The following is a 23,100-nucleotide window of genomic DNA, read 5'->3' on the forward strand; positions in this document are numbered from 1 at the left end:
GGAGAGGAGAGAAAAAGCTGGCCTGTGATGTGATCGCAGGGAACTGCTGAGAAATCTGGTAAAGGAGGCTTTTTTTTAATAAAGCACACAGACAGTAGCACTTGTTATTAGGGCACAGAGGGGCTTATATAAAGGTTTAACAGTTATGAGAGCAGCAGGAACAGAGGGGACGGGCACTGACACAGGAGCAGACAGGCAGAGAGGGGAGGGGGGAGGACGACACAGGAGTACAGAGGAGGACAGGAGGTCTGCGGATGATGGAGGCACATAACTGACCATGGTGTCAGGGATCAGCAGCCATGATGAACTGTGGCCAGTTTCCATAGGGGAGGGTAGAAACTGCCAGGATCAGCCAGGTATTACAGGTGTTACGGCGGTCAAATGACACAGCACAAGTCAACATACCAGCAATATTCAATTTAGCTTATTTTATTGAATGTGCCATCATTATGCTGGTGATAGTACCTAACCATTATTCCCTAGATTATATAATTACATAGTTAGGGTGAAAAAAGACAAAATTCCATCTAGTTCAACCAATAAATAAAAAAATCATACAATCTCATATACAATGGATATAAAAAGTCTACACACCCCGTTAAAATGTCAGGTTTCTGTGATGTAAACAAATGAGACAAAGATAAATCATTTTAGAACTTTTTCCACCTTTAATGTGACAAGGAATGTAAACACCCCTTGTAATAGAAAACAAGCATGACAGGACCTCTTAAATATGAGATCTGGGGTCAAAAAGACCTCAGGTCTCATATTTACACTAAAGGGCAATAAAAAAAAAGAAAATGTCATTAAAAAAAAAAATTCTCCTTTAAGAGCATTGGGCGGAAGTGATGTTTGACGTTGCTTCAACCAGTCAATGCTATGGAGCCAAGTGGGGGCCATCTTCCCCTCACTCGGCAGCCAGCCAAAGAGAGGGAAGGATGCAATCCTCTCCGCCTCTACCGGCGGGTCCAGTAAGCGGTGGAGACCACCGAAGCGTAGTGGGAGTCCGTCTGCTGCCACTGATAAAAGTGATCTTGTGGTAAATCCTCCACAGAGACCACTTTTATATGAAAGCCGACCGCCTGCTGAAAAAGAGGATACCGGGGTTATGGCAGCTAGCTGCTGCCATAACAACGATATTCCTCTTCAAACAGCCGACGTATAATGACGGCGGGTGGGCAGCTAGGGGTTAAACCTTATTTGCCACATAGTCGCCCAATTAAACAGTGCATTGAAGTCGGCTTGTAGGTTTGGAGACATCCTGTAAGGACGTTATTCTACTGCATAGCGTGGTGTCATTTGCAAAGACTATAATGGTACTTTAATCCCAAACCCTATATAATTTATAAATATATTAAAAAGTAAGGGTCCTATTACTGAACCTTGGGGTACACCACTAAAAACCTTAGCTAGAGATTAGTGATTTGAAAAAGACATTTACTGATAATACACATTTACTCATCTTGATCTCAACATCAAAATAACAAAATATAGCACTGAATAACAGCATTGTCACAAATCCCTTTGCTTTAGATAAAGGCTTTCCAAATTCTATCAGTACACGTGTCATGTTGTATATTTTACAAATATTCACAAGCTGAAAAAAAAAACATATAAATATTCTGATGTGGCGCAATACAATTACATAGAATAATAAATCAAATATTTCCTCAACAAAAACAAAGAATCACAAAACATCTCAAAGTATGTAACCAAATAAATAATAAATCCCATTTATTTTTTATTTGGTAAGATACTTTGGGATGTTTTGTGATTATTTGTTTTAGTTAAGGAAATATTCAATTTTTTATTCTTTTGAATTGTATTGCGCTACATCATAACATGTGTGGAGTGTAATGAAAAACACTTGGTGATGCTTAGCAGCAAATACGGCTGGTGATATACAGTACTGTGAAAAAGTATTTGCCCCTTTCTTGATTTTTTTTGCATATTTCTCACACTTAAATGACTCAGATCATCAAACAAATTTCAATATTACACAAAGATAACCAGAGTAAATCCAAGATGCAGTTTTTAAATTATTATTTAATTTAGTAAGGGAAAAAAGCTGTTCAAACCTGCATGGCCCTATGTGAAAAAGTAATTGCCCCCTGCCATGCTGAATCATGAATGAACTGTGATTAACCACAATTTTTTAGAAAGCTGAGCTAAATTTCACTTGCCACACCTAGGCCTGATTACTGCCAGACCTGTTGAATCAAGAAATCACATAAATAGAAGATGTCTGACAAAATGAAGCACGCTAACAGATCACAAAAAGCCACATATCATGCCACAATCTAAAAAAATTAAAGAACAGATTAGAAACAAACATGTATCGGTCTAGGAAAGGTTTCAAAGCAATTTCTAGCAATTTCTAAGGCTTTGGAACTACAGTAAACCACGAGGAGAGCCATTATCCACAAATGGAGATAACTTGGAACAGTGGTGAAACTTCCCAGGAGTGGCCGGCCTACAGAAATTACTCCAAGAGCATGACGACTACTCATCCATGAGGTCATAAAAGAACCCAGAACAATATCTAAAGAACTGCAGGCCTCAGGTAAGATCAGTGTTCATAATTCAACGGCCAAAGCCACTACTCTACTGACCAAAAAAGAACTCAAAGGCTCATCTCACATTTACCAAAAAACACCTTGATTATCCCCAAGACATTTAGGCAAATATTCTGTGGACTGATGAGACAAAAATTTTACTTTTTGAAAGGTGTGTGTCTCGTTACAACTAGCATAAAACGAATACAGCATTTCATAAAAAGAACATCATATTTATTCAAATTCACTTGGGTTATGCAGCAGGACAATGATCCGAAACGCAACAGCAAGTCCCCCTCCAAATGGTTCAAACAAAGTAAAATGTAGGTTTTGGAGTGGCCTAGTCAAAGCCCAGACTTAAATCCAATTGAGATGCTGTATCATGACCTTACACAGGCCATTCATGCTTGAAGGCCCTCCAATGTGGCTGAATTAAAACAATTCTGCAAAGAAGAGTGGGCCAAGATTGCTTCGCAGCAATGTGAAAAACTCATTGCCAGTTATCGCAAACGCTTAATTGTAGTTGTTGCCAAAAAGGGTGGCACAACCAGTTATTATTAAAAAGAAAGTACTAATACGCTACCAAAAAACAAGTGTATAGATGGCGAGTAAAGTGCTTAATATAAAGTGTGTGATATTAAGGTGCTTAATGAAATATAAAAAGTGGCTAAACTTCTGTAGTGTTTTGTTTACTAATTAGCGCTACTTCACTATATATACACACAACCAATTATTAGGTTTAGGGGAAATTACATTTTCACATAAAGCCAGGCAGGTTTGGACTGCTTTTATTCCTTAATAAATGAAACCATCATTTAAAAACTGCATTTTGTGTTTACTCGGGTTATCTTTGTGTAATAATACAATTTGCTTGATGATATTATTTAAGTGTGACAAAAATGCAAAAAAAAATAAAAAATCAGAAAGGGGCAAATACTTTTCCACAGCATTGTATATACACATATACATTGGATGTTGTGATTGTGCTGACTGTTTTGAACTAATTACAAAAAAAATTGAGATTTAAAAATAAACAGATTAGCTGCCTGGGCTGTCGACTTCTCAGCGTACACTTCTGGATTCCCGGATTAAACTTGAGGAATTACAAAAGGGACTTAGCCTCTTCCCGAATTCTAAGGCCCCTGGGGATGATGGCCTTCCCAGGGAAGTAAACAAACAATATGTGGGAATTATCCTGCCATGTTTGCTAAAGGACCATAGTTATGCTAGAGAATGTCAGTGCCTGCCTGACTCCATGACTAGAGCTAACTTTGTACTTCTCTTAAAACCGGGTAAAGGTCTTGGCCCTATGACTTAATAGCACCATCTCCTCCATTATCCACTCGGACCAGTCAGGATTTATAGATTATAGAGAAAAAAAACTGCGCTACGGAAAGATGCACCCAAGGTGCATAAATGGCTGGAAAAATAGATCTATTGGAAGCTGAAACTCTAACTACAGTAAGGGTAAATGGATAAGTGAAAAAATTGCGCCAGTGACACAAAATAATTAAATCATGTGAAAAATACCCCAAAAATTGTGCCGTCAATAAAGAAATACAGTATTATATACCATACATTGAAAAGTAACTAAAACACAAGCACAAGCAGGGGCACTGGATGACATAATCTATTATGAAACGCGTAGGGAGGAGCGACGCGCTGACGTCACCTTGTGTTTGTGGATGGAGATCCGGGAAGGACGGGTTTGTCTGCACGTGTCGACTGACCCCACTAGACTTAAGGCTCTGGAACTTTTTACTTGTTGTAAGTGCAATTGCTTATTTTATATTCAATAAATCGTGGGTTTTATACTATTGGAGCTTTTTATTTTTCATACCGAAAAGCTTTTTAGTTCATGAGAGGTGGATCAGAGAATGCTGGGTGTTTTTTGCCTATAGTTTGGAGGCTGTGCAACAAAGAGATCAACAAGATCGTCTGGTGGTCCAGGAGAGATCTATTGGTATTGCAAGCTTTCTGTGACCCTCTGTGACAGGGGTCATAGACTTCTGGTAAGAAGTAAATCCTTATACACTGGTGGTGGATTGGATACGGCTCACATTTTCAAAGATTTTTCACTCACGGATGGACTTATTATAATTTTCAAAACAAAATTTTTCTTTGACATTTTTAATTTATTTTGCATGGGTGCTGGTGTTTCAATCAACTCATGGACTTTCCATCATTGGTCTTAATTTTGATTAATTTTCATTAATTTTGGCTTTTTTTTCTGTGAGGACTTTTCACGTATGGTTTTCACTACCCTGTTTCCCCAAAAATAAGACCTAATGTGATTGTCGGTGATGGCTGCAATATAAGCCCTACCCCCAAATAAGCCCTACCCTGTTTCCCCGAAAACAAGCCATACCCTGAAAATAAGACCTACAATGACTTTAACTAGTGCTTATTTGGGGGGTAGGGCTTATATTGCAGCCATCACCGACAATCACGCTAGGTCTTATTTTAGGGGAAACAGGGTATATGTTATATATACAGCACATATATGTATATATATATATATAATCAGAGCCTTTAGAAGAAATACCTGAATTGTATAGTATGAGATGGTATTGGATGCTAAGAGTAATGTATGAATATACCTCTTGCAATGGTAATTGAACCGTATGACAAATTCTGTGCCTTAACAGCAAGCTGTAAAGTTTTTTCTATTTGTTGTGTTTTCTAATAAACATTCTTGATTTAAAAAAATAAATAAATAAACAGATTAAATTGAAATTATTTATTAAGTTTAGTATTTTTTGTCCCTAATCAACATTTTATGATTTAGAGCAGCAGAAAAAAGAACTTCAGTAAAACAAAGCAAGTTCCCATTAGAGCCCCCATGCATCAGAATCCCCATCATAGTCCCTCTTACATGAAAGACCCTTTAAATAAGAACCCCCATGTGAGTCCCCTTACATTAAAGGGCCAGATTAGGCCAATGAGCCAGTTTAGAGACCTTTGCTTTAGAATTATAAAGTTCTACTAGTTCCTTAAAAAGTTGGTCATGTATACAAAAGTTTGTGTGCTTTGAATGCCAGGACTTTTTCAATTCCACTTTGTAAGTGGTTAGAAATCCATTTTTATTATTATTATTATTATTATTCAGGATTTATATCTTTAAAGCTGATTTTCAGCCAGACCGTTGTTTTTAGTTTACGATAGACTGTGGAAGGGCTAGATCTTCTGCTTATTTTATATTGCTGTTTGCGTCCCTGTTGAAAAGGTTTTCCCTTATTTACTATTTATTTGAATGGCTTTAGACAAAACAGAAAATGAGGACTTATCCCTACAACGGAGGATACAGATAGCAATATAACAATAAGGAAGAAAACCACTTGCTGTTCCAGTTTTGAGATTTCCTTTTTAACTTCCTCCACAGGTGATCATTGACAGACAAAAAGGAAGAATGAGGAACTGAGAAAGCAATTCAAATTTGACAGAGGTTCTAACCCTTCTCCACTCCACTTAAAAATGTAAAAACAAAAATTTTGTCTGGAGTTAACCTTTAACTGTTCATATTCAATGTCATATACAGTATTTTCGTTGTTCAAATTATTACAATGATGCTATCCCCCTGAAATATTTACAGTGACACTGTGAAATGTTCACAGTTGAAAAATAAAATGTAAACTAAGCAGAAAAAAATGCTATCTAATTGTCTTATCTCAGACCTTGAAAAATTTAGTCAATTTCCTAGAAAAGTGATTTTGTCATGCAAAGCATTTCTGTTGCCAGTGAAAATTTCTTGGCTGTTGATCTCACATTCTACCCTGGAATCTGACCTGGTCTAAAAAATAGTGCTGTGCTAGCGGGGCTCGCGCCCTTTAGAGCAGTTCTTTTCTATAGAATTATATGATTCAGTATGTGGTTTCCTATGTAAAACCATAGCATATCCCCTTCCCTTGAGAGTGTTAGCTAAATTATGCCAGAACAAGTAGTTCCAATGTCACATTATACCATGCCCCCTTCCACTGCTCCCCTGCTGCTATTTGATTTACTTAGTCAGGTCTATTAATGTGAATTGTTAGCCAAGAGTGCGGTCGTTATTTTGTAAATTACATTTTTAACATAGTAAAAGAAAGTACTTTTATCTAGCAGAAGGCTTTGTCCTCGCTGACACCTTACAGTTTTGTGTGAATCCAGATTTGCTCTCTCTCATGCATTTAGTAATGATGAACACAACAAAAATAGGTCAAGATTCATTTTTGATGCATTCTGCAATATTACTGGATATTGGATAACCTGGTCACTAAACCAAGGCCATTTGCACAAAGTAATACGACTTAGCAGCAAGTCAAATGTAGCCATGAAAATTTTTTATTTTTTAGGTGAGTTCAGATATATAGCTTTTGAGTTGTTATTGCAATGAGTTTACAATATATTACCATTTGATTGTAAGATAGATTGCCTTCTTCAGCCAAAGTTTGCACTGGGCCTCAGCTACACGTGAATTGGTATTACTTGCAAATTTAAATTTCACAGTATTCACTAAGCTCTGAAGCAGATTCTCTTGCTAAGGGTGACTTCCATTACAATTGCCAAGTTTTCAATTTCTGTCAGTAACCTGTAACATGGGACTTCAAATCTGAAAGTATAAAATTGCTTTTTAGGGCTGAATTGACAGCTTTTCATGTTTTGTGTGCTATTAAACATAATGCATTTTAAATGCTGCCATTGTCATCAATTGGCTGAATAACGTAGGTGGACACATTAGTGCAGATCAACCCCTCACACATGTGAACTAGAACTATGTAAAGTGGTTGTAAAGTCTATGCATTAAGATAAAAAACCTTCTGTGTGCAGCAGCCCCTCTCAGGCCCCCTAATACTTACCTGAGTCGATCTTGATCCAGCAATGTTGCACTAGAGACTCGGCTGTACGGGTCTCTTCCTCCTCATCGGCTGGGACAGCAGCGTGTCACTGTTGGCTCCTGCTGCTGTCAATTAATCTCAGTGAGCCTATGAGAAGAGAAAGGGGGCGTGGTTGAACCGTGACTCCATGTCTGAATGGACACACAAAGTGGCAACTTGCTATGGGGGCAAGGAGCACCAAGAAGAGGAGGTTCTGGGCTGCTCTGTGAAAAACCACTGCACAGAGCAGGAAAGTATAACATGTTTGTTATTTTTAATTGAAAAGACTGAGACTTTAGTATCACTTTAATCCTTTTACTGACTCGGATGGACTCCCTATTTTCCATTTGGTCAAGTATTTATTGGAAACTGGGAACACAGGGTGCAAACTATTCCTATCTGTGTAAGATTTCTTACCACAATATTTGGATAGAAGCCATATATTTTAAAGTTTGGATTTTTGACTGGTTTCGATCCAGGAGATTTGGCAGCCCACTCAGAGGGAATCCATTCCCCACTATTTAACCACCTCAGTACTGGCCACTTTCACCCCCTTTCTGCCCAGGCCATTTTTCAGCTTTCAGAGATGTCACACTTTGAATGACAATTGCTTGGTTATGCTACACTGTACCCAGATACATTCTTTTGGTAGTTAATCACTGCTGAGTTTTTTTTTACAAAAAAAAGACCGAAAATTTTGAAAAACAAAAAGTGTTTCTTAGTTTCTGTCAGTAGATTTTGTAAATAAGTAATTTTTCTCCTTCACTAATGTGCTCTGATGAGGCTGCACTAATGGGCACTAAGAGGCTACACTGATGGGCACTGATGAGGTGGCACTTATGGGCACTGATAAGGTGGCACTTATGGGCACTGATTAGGGGCCACTGATGAGGAGGCACTAATATGCCGCACTGATCGGCACTGATATGTGGCACTGATCGGCACTGATATGTGGCACTGATGAGCACTGGTGGGCACTAATAGGTGGCACTGATGGGCACTGATAGGTGGCACTGGTGGGCACTGATAGGTGGCAATGATAGGTGGCACTGTAGGGCAGGGATAGGCAGCACTGATGGGCATTGATGGGCAGCACTGATGAGCAGGTACTGATGGGTACAGAAAGGCAGCACTGACTAGCATTACTAATAGGAACTGATTGGTGTCACTGATGGGAACTGATTGGTGGCACTGATGGGCACTGATTGATAGCACTGGGGCTTTACTGTAATAAGGGCATTGATGCCTTAATTACCTGTTCGGGTTTCCCCTGCCAGTGTGAGGCGATGCGCGTCGATTACCGTCACTCCTGCATATACATGTGCCCAGCTGTGATGGGACACATCCGATCAAATGGTTAAATAGCGCCATCATTGGCTCTTTATAGAGATCAGGGTAACGCCATTTTCTAGGAATGTGGCGTGGCCGTGATTGTGCTGAGTGCCCCCGCAGGCACAAGAGAGTGACCGTTCTGGGGCGACGTCATATGACATCTACCCAGAATGAGAGCCGCACCGCTCCTCCGTTATTTGACTGTGGGTGGGCGGCAAGTGGTTAAAGACCATCATATATTATATATATTATTGTCCCTGTTCTCTCCCTGACAACATTTAGGCCTCATACACACAGAACATTTATTTAACTCTTCTAGAAGCCAGCAGCGTTTTTTTGGGCAGCCAACAGCGTTTAATTTAATTGGCCAGAATTTTTATTGTGGCCATTGAAATGAATTATTGCTCAAGTACTAACATTTAGATTCGTTTCTAGCAGCTTTTATTAGCATCAAGCGTTTTTTTCTGCTGAAACTCTGCTGCTCCTGGACGCACTGGCAGTCTGCCTCCAAAAGCTCCTGCCACTAAACGCTACTAAAAGGCTATGCATGCATGGACACATAGGCTAACATGGAGGGGCATTTAGAAGCAGGAAAAATAAGCTAGATGCCTCTAGAAGCAGCTGTAAAATATCCAGTGTGCATGAGGACCAAATACAGTACTTATATAGGTATCCACATCGAACTGCAGGGAGTAAAAAGAGTACATCCCTATGCTGATGGAGTAAGCTGTGGTGATATACTGTAGAATAGCACTTTGGGATTAATGATAAGCCTTTAGGTATTTCCTAGGTCCTTTATGGCTCCGCAGCTCAGTCTGTGGTTATCAGTTTCCCTCCAACAAAGGCAAGAAATTGTATGTTTTCATCATTGTCTGGCTTATGGACAATATGAACTGTATGAATTAAGCATCCTCATCAGCTCCCGAAGAAGTACTTAAAATGTGTTGAGCTCAATCCCATCAACAAGCAATAAGAAAAGTGTCGTTCTATACTTTTACAAATATAATTTACTTGTGTTATGAGATGGTATATCAGACTTGTATTTTTCTGGTTGTAAAAAAATGAATATGATGCTTCTAAATATTATATATTGGATTTTATTTTGACACGTGTTTGACTTCTATACAGTACCTTGAAAATTCCAAGTAGTTGCATTTTAGTTGTTTGTGTATTTCTTTATTAATACCCGATCACAGCTGCAACCTCTATTACACCTGTCACTACAATATTGTTGACCTTCCCCAAGAATTATTAATGGAGATATAGAAGCCATAGGTGAAATATGATAAATCAAATTGATTTTACATTTTGGTCTCTTAGTAACCAATAACAACCAATAACAATCAATAAACCGGCAGTAACTTGGTGAAACAATGGCATTTCAGCCACATTTTTGTTCACTGGTAAGGTGACTATGAAGGTTTGTTAACTGAACATCTGTTCATTGAATCAAAAAACTCAGCCAATGAGTGACTCATGTATTCTTTAGCTTGGATATTCTTTAAACGTGACCTGTTACTGACCTGATGTAATAAACTTACTGTTTTGTCTGGGATTTTAATGAAATGCTGATTTCAGATCTGCCTGGAACCCATCCATACTGGACTATTGGTGATGCACAATGTGTACATTTTTTAAACACTTCTCAGGTTAAAAGACAAACTTTATTCATAGTTTCCAGCTGTCTGCTTTTATGATGAACATTGCAGCCATTTTTTAACATTAAGCTGTGATGACTTATAATTCTAATGATTCACAGCAATATGGGCTAAAAGTAGTTGTAAACCTCTGGCAAGAAATATAAACAAAGCATATCCTTCTGTAGTGTGTTCTCAATCCAGAACACTAAAGCCTCATACACACGATCAGATTTTCTGCAGACAAAACCTCTGACTTTTGTCCGAAGGCGTGTACCTGGATTTTTTCTTGCATAGGAACGGCAAGGAATTGTCGGCCAACAAACACGAACGTAGTGATGTACTACGTGGTTTTTCAGCTCTTTAGCGCCACCTTTTGGTTCTGCTAATTTCGTGTTACTAGAAGTTTGGTGAGTGTTGATTCGTGCTTTTCATTTTACGCTTTTTATTTCTCACTTTTCAATTTTCGCTTTTCAGTTTGCGCTTTTCAGTTTGTTTCTGAACGGCCGTTCATCAACCAAACATGTTGCAGAATCGGAGGAGATAACATGTTATTTATTATTGGCCTTGGAGTTATTGCTTTGACCAAAGTCCAGGAACAGGAGGAGGAGGAGTTCTTGGACTAAAAATTGGTTGCTTTATTAATCATGACCAAGTATGTAAGATGCCTTTGCTGCGGGAGCTCCAGGAGAATAATCAGGATGATTTTCGGAATTATCTCCGGATGACTGACCCCTGTTTTCACTAACTCTTGGCATTGTTGACCCCCTATATTAAGAAGCAGGACACATGTATGAGGCTTTTATTTTATTTTTTGGTTGAATAATAATGATTTGATTTTTTATAGTTTCTATATTTTTGGATGCATAGAATGCACTTTTTGGTTAAGTTCTATTGGCAGATAGCATGTCTAATGTTATTGTTTTCTTTTTTTTAATGCACAATAAAAAAAATTGTGGAGAATAATACTTGGCTATGTGTTTTACTTCAAATGACAGTTTGGGAGTAGGCGGTTACATTTAAAAAAAATACAATGTAAAATTGACAAGAGAAATCAACATAGTTGTATTTGTGATCTTAAAAACTACAGGATAATGGTGTTGTGGTATCTTGTCCAAAAAAAAAGCATAATGATATTATTCTTGATATCACTAGAAAAAAAAAGCCTTTGAAAATTAGTTTGCAATAACTCCATCAGTGTCATTAGCAAAGTAGCTTTATTATTATCCCATTAAAGAAGAAGAGAATGTTCGCTGCATTTTAAGATTTCATAATTTGCCACATCACGAATGTTACTTGTCCATTACGAACACTAAGTTACAAGACCGACCGCTTCTGGCTCGTCCTTGCTTCTGAGCATGCATGTTTGTACTTTGGACTTTTGTCCGATGGACTTGTGTACACACGCTGGGAAAATCCGACAACACAACTGTATGCGGAAAATTTTAAAGCCTGCTATCCAACATTTGTCTGCGGAAATTCCGACAAGAATTGTCCAATGGAGCATACAAACGGTTGGATTTTCCGCCAACAGCCTGTCATAACACAATTCCAGTCGGAAAATCCAAAGCTTAAGTGTCATTTCTCTCTGCTTGCCTTGTTCCTCTGTTATGTGCATGAGTCACTAAGTTCTGACAGGTTTTTTTGACACCAAGAGGTAAAAAGATGACTAGGGAGGGAGCTCCAGCATACAGCCTGTGACTGACAGCCTCAGCTCTGTTCCTGTGTGCAGTGTATAGGCGGTGTGTCCCTTCACTCCAGTCAGCTTTCACTAAGCCCTCCAGAGTGTAACAGACCTCCCCGCCCCCTGCTTTCTGAAAGCTGAGACAAGTTGTATAAATTCTGCACTTTGAACGGCTGTAGAGATGAGAGTGCAGCAGATAAACAGGTACAACTTATATAGGAGGATTTGTTTAATCTCTGTGCATCACCCGAGGTCAGTCACTTCACTGGATATATGTAAGGGTTTACATCCACTTTAAAGCCAAACTCCAAGCAAGCAGTTAAATAAACATAAGAAAAACACACACGGATCTGTTTTTTATCTGCCACAGGATTTGTATTTCTTTGCAGCTATTTTTGTTATTCAGGCACTCCTGCCAGACAAAACAGATATTTAACTACTACATCAGCAGCGCAACCTGGCGAAGATCACCTGATAAAATATAACCCTGGCCTGCTGATCGAATAGTGAATGGGCAGCAGTATGCTCCTTTAAAATGTAGTAAACTAAAACATTTCACTTGGGACAAGCTTAGACAAAAGGTTAAAAATAAAAATAAAATAAAACTATTGTCAATTGTTTTTTTTCTGCCTTCACTCTTCTATGTTTCTATTCCTAAATATTCTAATATTACCACTGCTAGTCTAACAGCAAGCATAATAGATTTACCAATATAAATTGTTAGAGCCTTAAAAAGATACTAAAGTCTATATTTTTTTTTAGACAAACATGTCATACTTACCTGCTCTGTGTAATGGTTTTGAACAGAGCAGCCCCGATCCTCCTCTTCTCAGGTCCCTCACCCACACTCCTGGCCCCTCACTCCTGCCCCCACAGCAAGCAGCTTGCTATGGGGGCACCCATGCTAAGCCGCTGCTTTTGTGTCCATTCAGAAACATAGCCATTGTTAAGATATCAAATATGTGGAGTCCGGAGTTCCTCTTATTATTGAACTATAGATACTTCATTGGTTCTTAGGAGTCTGGAGTTCCCCCTCTCGTATGTTCCGAACTGTTTTCAAACTGTTTGCCCCCCCTCTCTCCTCATTGGCTCACTGACTTCGATTGACAGCAGTAGGAGCCAATGGCGTTGTGCTGCCATCTCAGCCAATGACGAGGGAGAGTCCCAGATAGCCGAGACACTCCTGCAACATCGCTGGATCGAGATGGGCTCAGGTAAGTAATAGAATGCATTAAGATAAAATATCTTCTGACTTTACAACCACTTTAAGAGACACATCTACAGGTATCACCAATCATTTGTAGCAATATTAGCTCTGCTGGTTTTCCAGATGCACAAGCATCTTCTGAGATTCTGGGATCTGCTGGACTGCTTTGATATAATGAATGTCTTTAAACAAACTTATTACACACTTCAATGGGGACCTATTCTGAGTGCGGAATTCTTCCAACTCTACCAGTCTCAGCCATGAGGATCTGATGTTTTATTCCAGACATTTGCGCAACTCCTGTAGCAGACAGTTGCACACTTTACTTGAATTGTTCTCTCTCCTTATCACTGGTCTTTCAGTATGCCTAAGGCCCCTCTCAGATGGAGCGGAATAAGTTAAAGCGACCCGCTTGCTCGGCAGGGGATCTCTCACTGATCCCCGCTAAGCAGGCAGATGACAGGTCCACGTCCGCTCTGCTATGTAGAGTAGAAACGGACACAGCCAGCTCTCCTCAATGGTACGGTCAGATGGAAAAGGACTACATGTCTGCTGACATCCACCATCCCATAGAAAACTATGGATGGTCTGATCGGGTCCGCCTGTCCTTTTTTTTTGCTGGTGTGAAAGAGACCTAATGCTGACAATATTAATAAAAGTCACCTTACATTTTATTCATAATTTTTCTTTCTTCCACAAGCCAGGAAAAAGTTTTGGAAATAAACAAAACTTATGATTTATATTGATTTTTGTTTCATTAACTTTCTAATCTATAATAATAATGTTTTATAGCAGAACTTCACCCCCAAAAAAAAGATTTAAAAAAAACATCGATAGACTATTAAACATTTAAAAACAAAAACAACTTTTGCTGCAATATTTGCTTTCAACCTAGATGTTTCTCCTGCAGAACTATTTTCTGTCTAATTGCCAGCATCATTCAGTGTCTTGTGGGCTCAAGTCATCCTTGACCTACCCCAGTTTGTGACTAGACAGTGAAATAGAAAGTAGCATATTGACAAACTCATCTCTCTGTCACTATCTGTGCTTTTTGTCAGCACATATTGGCTCCATGTGCTGCCCCCTCCCCTCACATTCCATCCCTGCTGTACAGGGTCAGCAAGAGGCTGATACTATATCAAATGTGGGTACTTACATTGCATTCACTTGTAGGCAGCTGATGTCTAATAGGATGGGCCATACCTGCATAGACAATGCAAATAGGTCCACTTTTGGTGCCAATTGCTATCTACATTAATGTTAGTAAAAAAGTTTTGGCTGCTACTTTAATTAGGGCTCCGTTCTATCCTAATTCATCCCTGCTCCAATAGTTTTGTGGCAGCTCACTGCCTGCTCATGTAATGCAAGACATTAAATAAAATTTATAGGTACATGTCACATACCTGGTGATGGAGCCTGATATGCAGAGGATGCCCTCTCTTACAACTCTGTCTTGGAGCCCCTGATAGCGCTGACAGGAAGCACCGAGATGCAGAGTCGCACGAGTGCCTGGCGGGATTGCTGAACCTGGAGCTGGATCGGAGAACTTTGCTGGGCTGTAGAGGTGTCTGTAGGAATCCCAGAGCAGTGGTAGGCAGGTAGCTGGAACAAGTAGACAATCGGTCTCCACAGGCAGGAGTGCAGATGCAGCAGAAGGGATGGTGGCACCCTCAAGGCTGAAGAGAAGGCAGGTACAGGCAGGCCAGGTCATACACAACGGGCACATCAGGAACAGGGGCTGAAGCAGAAGCGGAGTCAGGAAGCAAGCCAGGTCACAACAGGAACAGAAGGCAGGTAAGTAATTGCAGGTTACACAGGGAACACTGTTTGGGCAGCAAAAGCTGTCACATGGTGCATGCGCACCAATGGCATCCTGACAGGGGCAGAGGTAATAGGTCATCTTCTTCTGCAGCCATCTTGGTTGCTGGCATGCCCTTCCTGACATGAAGAGGTAACAGGTCGCCTTCTTCGGCAGCGATCTTTGGTGCTGGCATGCCCTTCCTGACAGTACAACAGTGCAGACAGTAGGCTAGAGGAGCGTTTAACAATTAAAAATTAGATGCATATATCACATGCTCATTATCCAGAATTAACTGAATTTGGAGTATGCTCCGAGTCTATTGTTTCACTTCTGCCATACAACTGTCAGTTCATTTGGTTCAACTGAACAGTTCAACTGACTTATAAATGTCAGTCGGATTGGTTTAATGAATGCTTATTTTCACATATCCTTTATTTGGATCACAATAGTACATTTCCCTAACTCCCCTAAAGATCAATTTATGTGTAACATGATTTTTTCCAACCTCTAGGCATGATCTGCCTTTATTCAACAACTTTTCTTGATGATGTTGTTCATTTTATCATATGTTTCCTTTCCCACCAGGCAAGCCAGTAGGGTATGGATACAGCAGTCGACGTTCTCATCACAGAGGAATAGTGGATGAATGCTGCTTTCAAAGCTGTGATCTGAGGAGGCTAGAGATGTATTGCGCTCCTGCCAAACCAGCAAAGTCAGCACGATCTGTACGTGCTCAACGTCACACTGACATGCCAAAAGCCCAGAAGGTAATTTAGCATCGATGTGAAAGTGGTCTCAGACAGGTGTTATGACTTTCTCAGAGCCTCTCATGCCTCCAGTGGTATAATTAAAAATCAATGATTTCTAATTCTTTACCATCACTGCACTTTCTCAGTTTAAAAGTCAGAAACACTGAGAAAAGTTCTGATTTTGTTACACAGTAAATTTAGTGATTTTTGGAAAAAGGTTTCCCATCTGTCAGGAAAGCAGAAATCGCATTAATGAAAATCCCTCATATGTCCAGAGCACTAAGGGATACAATAGTGATTTTGAGTCAACTTTATTTAAATGTTTTAACATTTATGGGTTTTAAAATGTTCGCTTTTGATCTATGTGTACAGTATCTCACAAAAGTGAGTATATCCCTTACATTTTTGTAAATATTTTATTATATCTTTTCATGTGACAACACTGAAGAAATGATACTTTGCTACAATGTAAAGTAGTGAGTGTACAGCTTGTATAACAGTGTAAATGTGTTGTCCCCTCAAAATAACTCAACACTCAGCCATTAATGTCTAAACCGCTGGCAACAAAAGTGAGTAAACCCCTAAGTGAAAAAGCCCAAATTGGGCCCAATTAACCATTTTCCCTCACACACCTCCAAAATGACCACTGCCTTGCTAACGAAGCTGAGGGTAAAGGTGATGGACTGGCCAAGTATGTCTCCAGACCTAAACCCTATTGAGCATCTGTGGAGCATCCTAAAATGGAAGGTGGAGGAGCGCAAGGTCTCTAACATCCACCAGCTCCGTGATGTCGTCATGGAGGAGTGGAAGAGAACTCCAGTGGCAACTTGAGAAGCTATGGTGAACTCCATGTCCAAGAGGGTTAAGGCAGTGCTGGAAAATAATGGTGGCCACACAAAATATTGACACTTTGGGCCAAATTTGGACATTTTCACTAAGGGGTGTACTCACTTTTGTTGCCAGCGGTTTAGACATTAATGGCTGTATGTTGAGTTATTTTGAGGGGACAGAAAATTTACACTGTTATAAAAGCTGTACACTCACTAATTTACATTGTAGCAAAGTGTCATTTCTTCAGTGTTGTCACTTGAAAAGATAAATAAATAGATAAGAAAAGATAATAAAATATTCACAAAAATGTGAGGGGTGTACTCACTTTTGTGAGATACTGTACAATCTTTGTTTAAGAAATAATTATTTAATACACAATCAAGCATTCTCACAACATGAATCATTAGCTAGAGAAGACAGCTGCCACTGCCTGCCCTAAAATTCAGTTTGGCTGAAACCCTCAGACATAGCTGTTCTATAAGGTCTGAGTCACTCCTTTGACTCATTTACTGGCAAATGGAAATTGCAGTTTAAGATATAAGTTCTATAAACAATGAGATTATTTCACATTTGGCTCCAACCCCTGAAAAGAAGAATGTCAAATATTAATAAGCAGTATTTCCTTCTTTTTTTTTTTTCAATCCTGACCAAAATAAACAAAAAATGTGTAAACCAGCACTACACATTCTCTCCAAAGAATAAGAGATTCTGATATATGTTAAAAAAAGGGTAAGGTTAAGGGTAGGGTAACTAGGGTTGAGCTTGGGGTTTAGGTCAGTTTCATGGTCGAGTGAACCCAAGCTTTTCACAGTTTGCCAAATGAGCTATTGAGTAGACTCTCCAGCATCCATCATCTGACAAGTAGCCGGTGGTGTTGTGGGTTTCCCAGCACTTCCGGGCAGTTGGAGCGCAGTCGATGGATGTTTCTTCCTGCTCCGCTGCGTCATGGTGGCTTTATCGTCCAGGGAAAGGGAAACGACGTGGGGGTCCCCCCAAAATCCATACCAGACCCTTATCCAAGCACGCCGAAGGCCAAGGATAATACACGATGAAGCCCACCTCCCTATTATTACCTGTTAGGTTTCAGTTTCTCACTGGTCCCCCAAGCCAAGCACCAAGGAAGCCATGGTGTGCATAAACTTAACTGAAGATATAGCCTAAAACAGTACAATTCAATTTGAAATAGACTTCTGTATATTATTAGAAGGCATGTGTGCTATAAACCAGTTCTGGATGCACAGTTAGTCAAGGGGAAAAACACTGGGGTTTTTTTGTTGTTGTTTAAGATGCAGAGTTGACAAAAGTTTGCAGCAAGTAGGAAAAAGTTTCGAAAAGAGCGAGCAGGGAGGTAAGGAGGAAGGGCTACATATAAAAAATTATATTCTACACTTGAACCAGAATATACACATTCCTGCTGCCTTGTGGGACACAACATTCCAATTTGTGCTGCCTCTGCTGTTTGAGACTGTTTATTGTTTCATTTTATACTGTAAATATTCTTTACAACACATACATTGATACATAATAGTGACAGTCTGTGTAACCATTTGTCTATGTATGTGTATTACAGGAAGTGCATCAGAAGAATGCAAGTAGAGGAAACACAGGGAGCCGAAGCTTCAGGATGTAGATGCTGTTACCGCTCAAAGTCTTGAAGAATGAATGTGGCATGTGCAGAATGTAATACTAAAAAGTAAAATCAAACAGGGAAAGACAACACTTCTCTCAATCAATGGGCATTCGACCTCTGAACAATGCAATTCCACATGCCGTTGATGTGCATTCCAACCAGAATCATAACAACTCACATAACTGAACTAGTGCTCTGTAATCTTTCACCTGTTAAACATGTCCTGCACAAGCATTTGTTTTAATAGCCTGTTTTCCCTAGAGGTCCAGAATAAATGGCCTTCTTGATTGCACTAAAATTAATCAATGTTTTTTGGGTACTGGAGGCCTGACCCAGATTTGTCTGAGAGTTCCTTATATTTGCACTTCTCTACCTGGGCTGTTTAGTATCTAGTGTCCTATACCATTGTTTGCCTGACCTTCTGTATTTGCACAGTTTTGATTTCCAGTAGAATTAGCAGAAAAGATTTATTTTCCCTCTCCTGATGTTCCTGAATCCCTACTATTCTCTGAGTATGGGTTGGGTTCATACATTTCACAAAAAATGGTTAAATTTATCCACCTATTTTTGAATATATTATGATACAGCAGTTAAACACTTGTCTAGGCTCATAGGTCACTGATCTATCTTGGTAACAAGCTAGTTATTTGTCCAGTGGTAAACATTTGTGTTCAATCAAAAGTAGTAACCTGTATATCACTAATGCACATATATAATTAGGTACGTAGAGCTGTAAAATAGTACAATGGTGCTACCGTATGTTGCAGTGAGTGTTGTGTGATGTTCTGGTCAAGAACGCTAACTGGTAAAAGCAAACACATTTTCTGTAGGCTAATACTGTGGCCTTATTGCTGTATTTGCCATTTAAATGTAAGCTAGTAAGTAGACTTAATGTGAACCTCAACATAGTTAGATTTTAAAGTAGAGTTGCACCTTTTTTTCTTAAATGCAGAACATTATACTATACATTCAAACAACCATGTTACATGTTTTTGGAAAGATGACTGCACCATTGCTCAGCATCCCTTAAAACTACTTAAAGTGAAATTTAATTCTATGTGGTTGAGTTTCATGAAGCTAGCTGTCAATACCATACACAAATCCTTCTAAGGTTGTTAGTAATGTTAAAGTGTACCTCTGAGGAAGAATAATACATTTGACATTCCTAAAAAAAATGAACCCCTATTTTAATGCACACTTAGCTCATCCTACACCCAAGGGATTCCTGTACTAATTCTCCTGAAACTCCAAAATCCTAGTGCCAGAGGAAACTGATTTGGATTTGCCTCTTTAAATAATTTACTTAAAAAACTCACAAACAATTAAAATCATACATGTAGCTGAACCCAAAGATGGCCATACACTAGCAGAATTACATTAGAAACATTTGTTTTTGGAACATTTGTTAATTTTTCTAATGGTTAGTAGGATTAAATCAAAGTTTGTTTTCGTAGTGGTAAGAAAGTTCAAAGAAGCATGATGGAAACTAACAAAATTCTATCTGTGAATGTAGTTTATGTTTGAGGGGACATTGTATTAATTGTAATGAAATCAGTTTAATTTGTCTGGAATTCTAATCAAAAGAATGTTCTGATGAACAATTTTTCTATGAACTTTCGAACAAAAATCCAAATGTGTATGGCCAGCTTTAGAGTGGGGATACATTTAAGATTTTAATCACTTGTGAGCAAGAGAGAACTGCCTCAACCAAAATCAATCCTGTTTCCATCATTCAGTTGTTGATTTACAATGCCTCCATCCTCCCCGTGATTTTCATTTGTAAATGAAAATGAAAAAAAACTGATGAAAATTGCATTATTGTGATCAAATGCAAAGTCCAGAAGCCCTCAGAAATAGGAGTTGTAAAACACTGGGTTACCTACTTAACTCTTACTAAACCCAGGTTCACATTGAGGGCGGGTTTGAAATCGTGCGAGCTCAGCTGAACTCGCACGATTTCAAACCAGTAATGCAGTTTGATTTCGGGAGCAATTTGACAGATATCTGTGTGGGTTCATGCACAGATTTCTATTCAAATAGCCCCCGAAGTCACCAAAAGTAGTACAGGAACGACTTCTGGGAATCGGTGCAGCACTGCAAATTTGGCGTCGCACCAAATCGAACAGTGCTGTTGCTGGCAATAGCTGGCGTTTTGACATGGGATTTTACCTAAGGCTTTGTGCTGATATAATGGAATACACATTGAGATCATTTAGAGTATCACTACAAACTAGGATATTAAATGTGTGCAATTTGATTATACGTTTGTTTTTTTTCTCTAAAAACCACAGAATGTATAGAGACTTTTTCCTCAGCAGTTACAGTCTGTCATTTCTTAAGTAGAAGTCCAGGCCAGTTTCCTTCTTCACACTGAAAGTTATTTGTCAGCATCAGAACTGAGGGGAAATGGTTAGCAATAGCTAATTTAAACAAACCAAATGAAAACAGTCCTTCTTCGAGAGGGTCCTGTCATAGCATTTAAATGATTGCTTCGGTCAACTTGCAGAAAAGTTTCTGTATAGCATTTAACAGTTTTGTTGCGCTTAATTTGTACAGCAGATGTCAGAAAGGACAGATCCCTAGGGTCAATTTACGTCAATCCATTGAATCATGACCCATGTTCCATATGTGGCTTAAAGAGGAGGAACTTTCAGTTTATGGGAAAGAAGCTGCCCATTTTTACATGCTAAAAGTATTACAATTATTGATTTTGGAGTTACTAAAAGTCCTGTAATCTCTTCAGCAATTTTTAAAATACTGAAATTGTCAAAAATTAAGAAAACACAATTGGAGTTACTTAGTACTACAGGCACCTTTATAGAAGAATACTCATACTAACATGTCAAACTGTTTTATAAAACATTCAGGCTACAACATAATTTAGGAGTGTTTATCACAGTAAACTAAACTTTACTTTCTCCCAATAAGACAACTCTAAGTAGTAACATACAAGCATCACCAATATAATTTACATTTTCTGGCATTACAGCAAATACATTCAGACACATCCAGGCAGTCATCTCCCTGTCTGCCATTATATCTAATCAGATTTGCACTAGCAACATGACAAAGGTAATACAGTGAGAAAATATTTGCCTGTGACAATGGGGTGGGCGGAGATCATTTGATAATACTGCTTAGGGGCATCTGAAGCAATGCACTGCATAGTGCAAAGAAATTTTACATCAGATTAATGTTAAATCCTTAAGTCTGGGAGATGAAGGCACTTTTACAATTTTGATTCAAGCCATAGTTTAAAACCTCACTGTATCCATGAATTTGTGCAATGTTTTATTTATAGCTATAGACCAGTTGTACATATAATAAAATGGCCTTTGTTCAGACCAGGCAGAATTGGGCTAATGTTTAATGATTAGTACCTTTAACCTCCCTGGCGGCATAATTATTTCTGATTTTAGGTGCTGAAAGCGGTACAATTATTTTGCATGGAAATTTGGCGTTTTATATTGTAGGCCTGCAATTCTTAGGAATAACTCTCTTAAATCTGTTCAAACAAGAGTCTAGTAGATATCCCGGGTATGATAGCATTTATAATATAATAAATAACTATAAATAATGATAACAAATAATAATAAAAATTATTCAATAATGTAATCAAATCCAAAAACACTGAAATTTGCAGAATTGTCGCTGTCATTAGATGTAGTGTTTGATGAAGGATCTCCCCACAAATCGCTATCGCTCAATTGTGCAAGTGATTATAATTTATTATCGCTGTTTTCTAGCTGGTCTAAAATCACTTTTGACATAAAGGGACACTTTTTGGTTGCTATGGACAATCTCCAAATTCCAGGTGAAAAAAACTGTATTTATAATATAAATGTGCATGCAGGGCACTGGACAGAACACTAGGGACAAAGGGGATGTGTATTTTTTTTATACAGTACTGTAATCTGTAAGATTACAGTACTGTATGTGTATTGTGTATTTTTACTTTTTTGAATTTGGCGCCGATCTCCGCTCCTGTGCGTCGTAACGTCACAGGGAACGGAGCTCGGCGGCACTCGGGCACTGTGTGAATCGAGCGGAGGACGGCTCGCACACACAGCGGGGGAGACATCGCTGGATCCAGGGGACAAGGTAAGTAAGTCTCCCTGTATCCAGCAATGCGATCCCGAGTCTGGCTCTGGGTTACCGCTCGTGGTACTGAAATTCCAGCCCGAGCCAGACTTGGGATTACCGCCAGGGAGGTTAAAGGGCTGGTAGTATCCTCACACTGCATGGTTCATTTAGTTGATTTAGTTGTTAAATAGACCCTATGGAGTTGATTCACTAAAGGTATTCAAAGTGAACACAGGTTTGCCCTATTAACCAACATTCACCTTTCAAAGTAAACATTCATTCTGCTAAGTGAACAGTCTTTTCTTTGATAAATCGACTCTATTGTGTCTGCAACCTGCAACCAGGTGGCTCTATCTCAGCCTTGCTTATAGAGAATAATTAGCCAGAGGCTTCCTTATTCATAGGGACTTATGTACAGTGAAATAACAATGCTGTATTTTGCTGTCATTCCCCAATTTAGCCATAAAGTCTTTTTTCTACTCTTTTTTTCTAAAAGTCTGGCAAGGAAAGCTATGACGTTGAATTGTAAAAAATAAAAAATAAAAAAAGGCAAAACGCTAAAAAGACTTAGGGTCCTTTCACACGGTGCGGATCAGTTCTGATCCGCCCCGTGGATATCCGTTTGCTCAGCGGGGATCACTCCGCCGATCCCCGCTGAGCAGGGAGATGACAGCTCCGTCTCTGCACACTGTGCAGGGACGGACCTGTCACAGCGCCGCTCTCCCCTATGGGAGATCG

The 23,100-nt window shown here is 39.1% G+C and overlaps 1 protein-coding gene across 1 annotated transcript in view; it reads left to right on the top strand.

Moving 5' to 3' along the window:
- Positions 1 to 23,100, top strand: part of IGF1 (insulin like growth factor 1) — a 127,530-nt gene that overhangs the window by 103,532 nt on the left and 898 nt on the right. Inside the window, exons 3-4 of the mRNA XM_077472196.1 lie at positions 15,655 to 15,836; positions 18,220 to 22,934. Of these exons, the coding sequence (XP_077328322.1) occupies positions 15,655 to 15,836; positions 18,220 to 18,279 (242 nt within the window). The 3' untranslated portion in view covers positions 18,280 to 22,934. The remainder of the gene's footprint in view (positions 1 to 15,654; positions 15,837 to 18,219; positions 22,935 to 23,100) is intronic.

The sequence above is a fragment of the Lithobates pipiens genome, unplaced genomic scaffold, assembly GCF_037356315.1.
Source record: "Lithobates pipiens isolate NorthernLeopardFrog02 unplaced genomic scaffold, aLitPip1_a1.2 Scaffold_8, whole genome shotgun sequence".
In the NCBI taxonomy this organism is placed as follows: domain Eukaryota; kingdom Metazoa; phylum Chordata; class Amphibia; order Anura; family Ranidae; genus Lithobates; species Lithobates pipiens.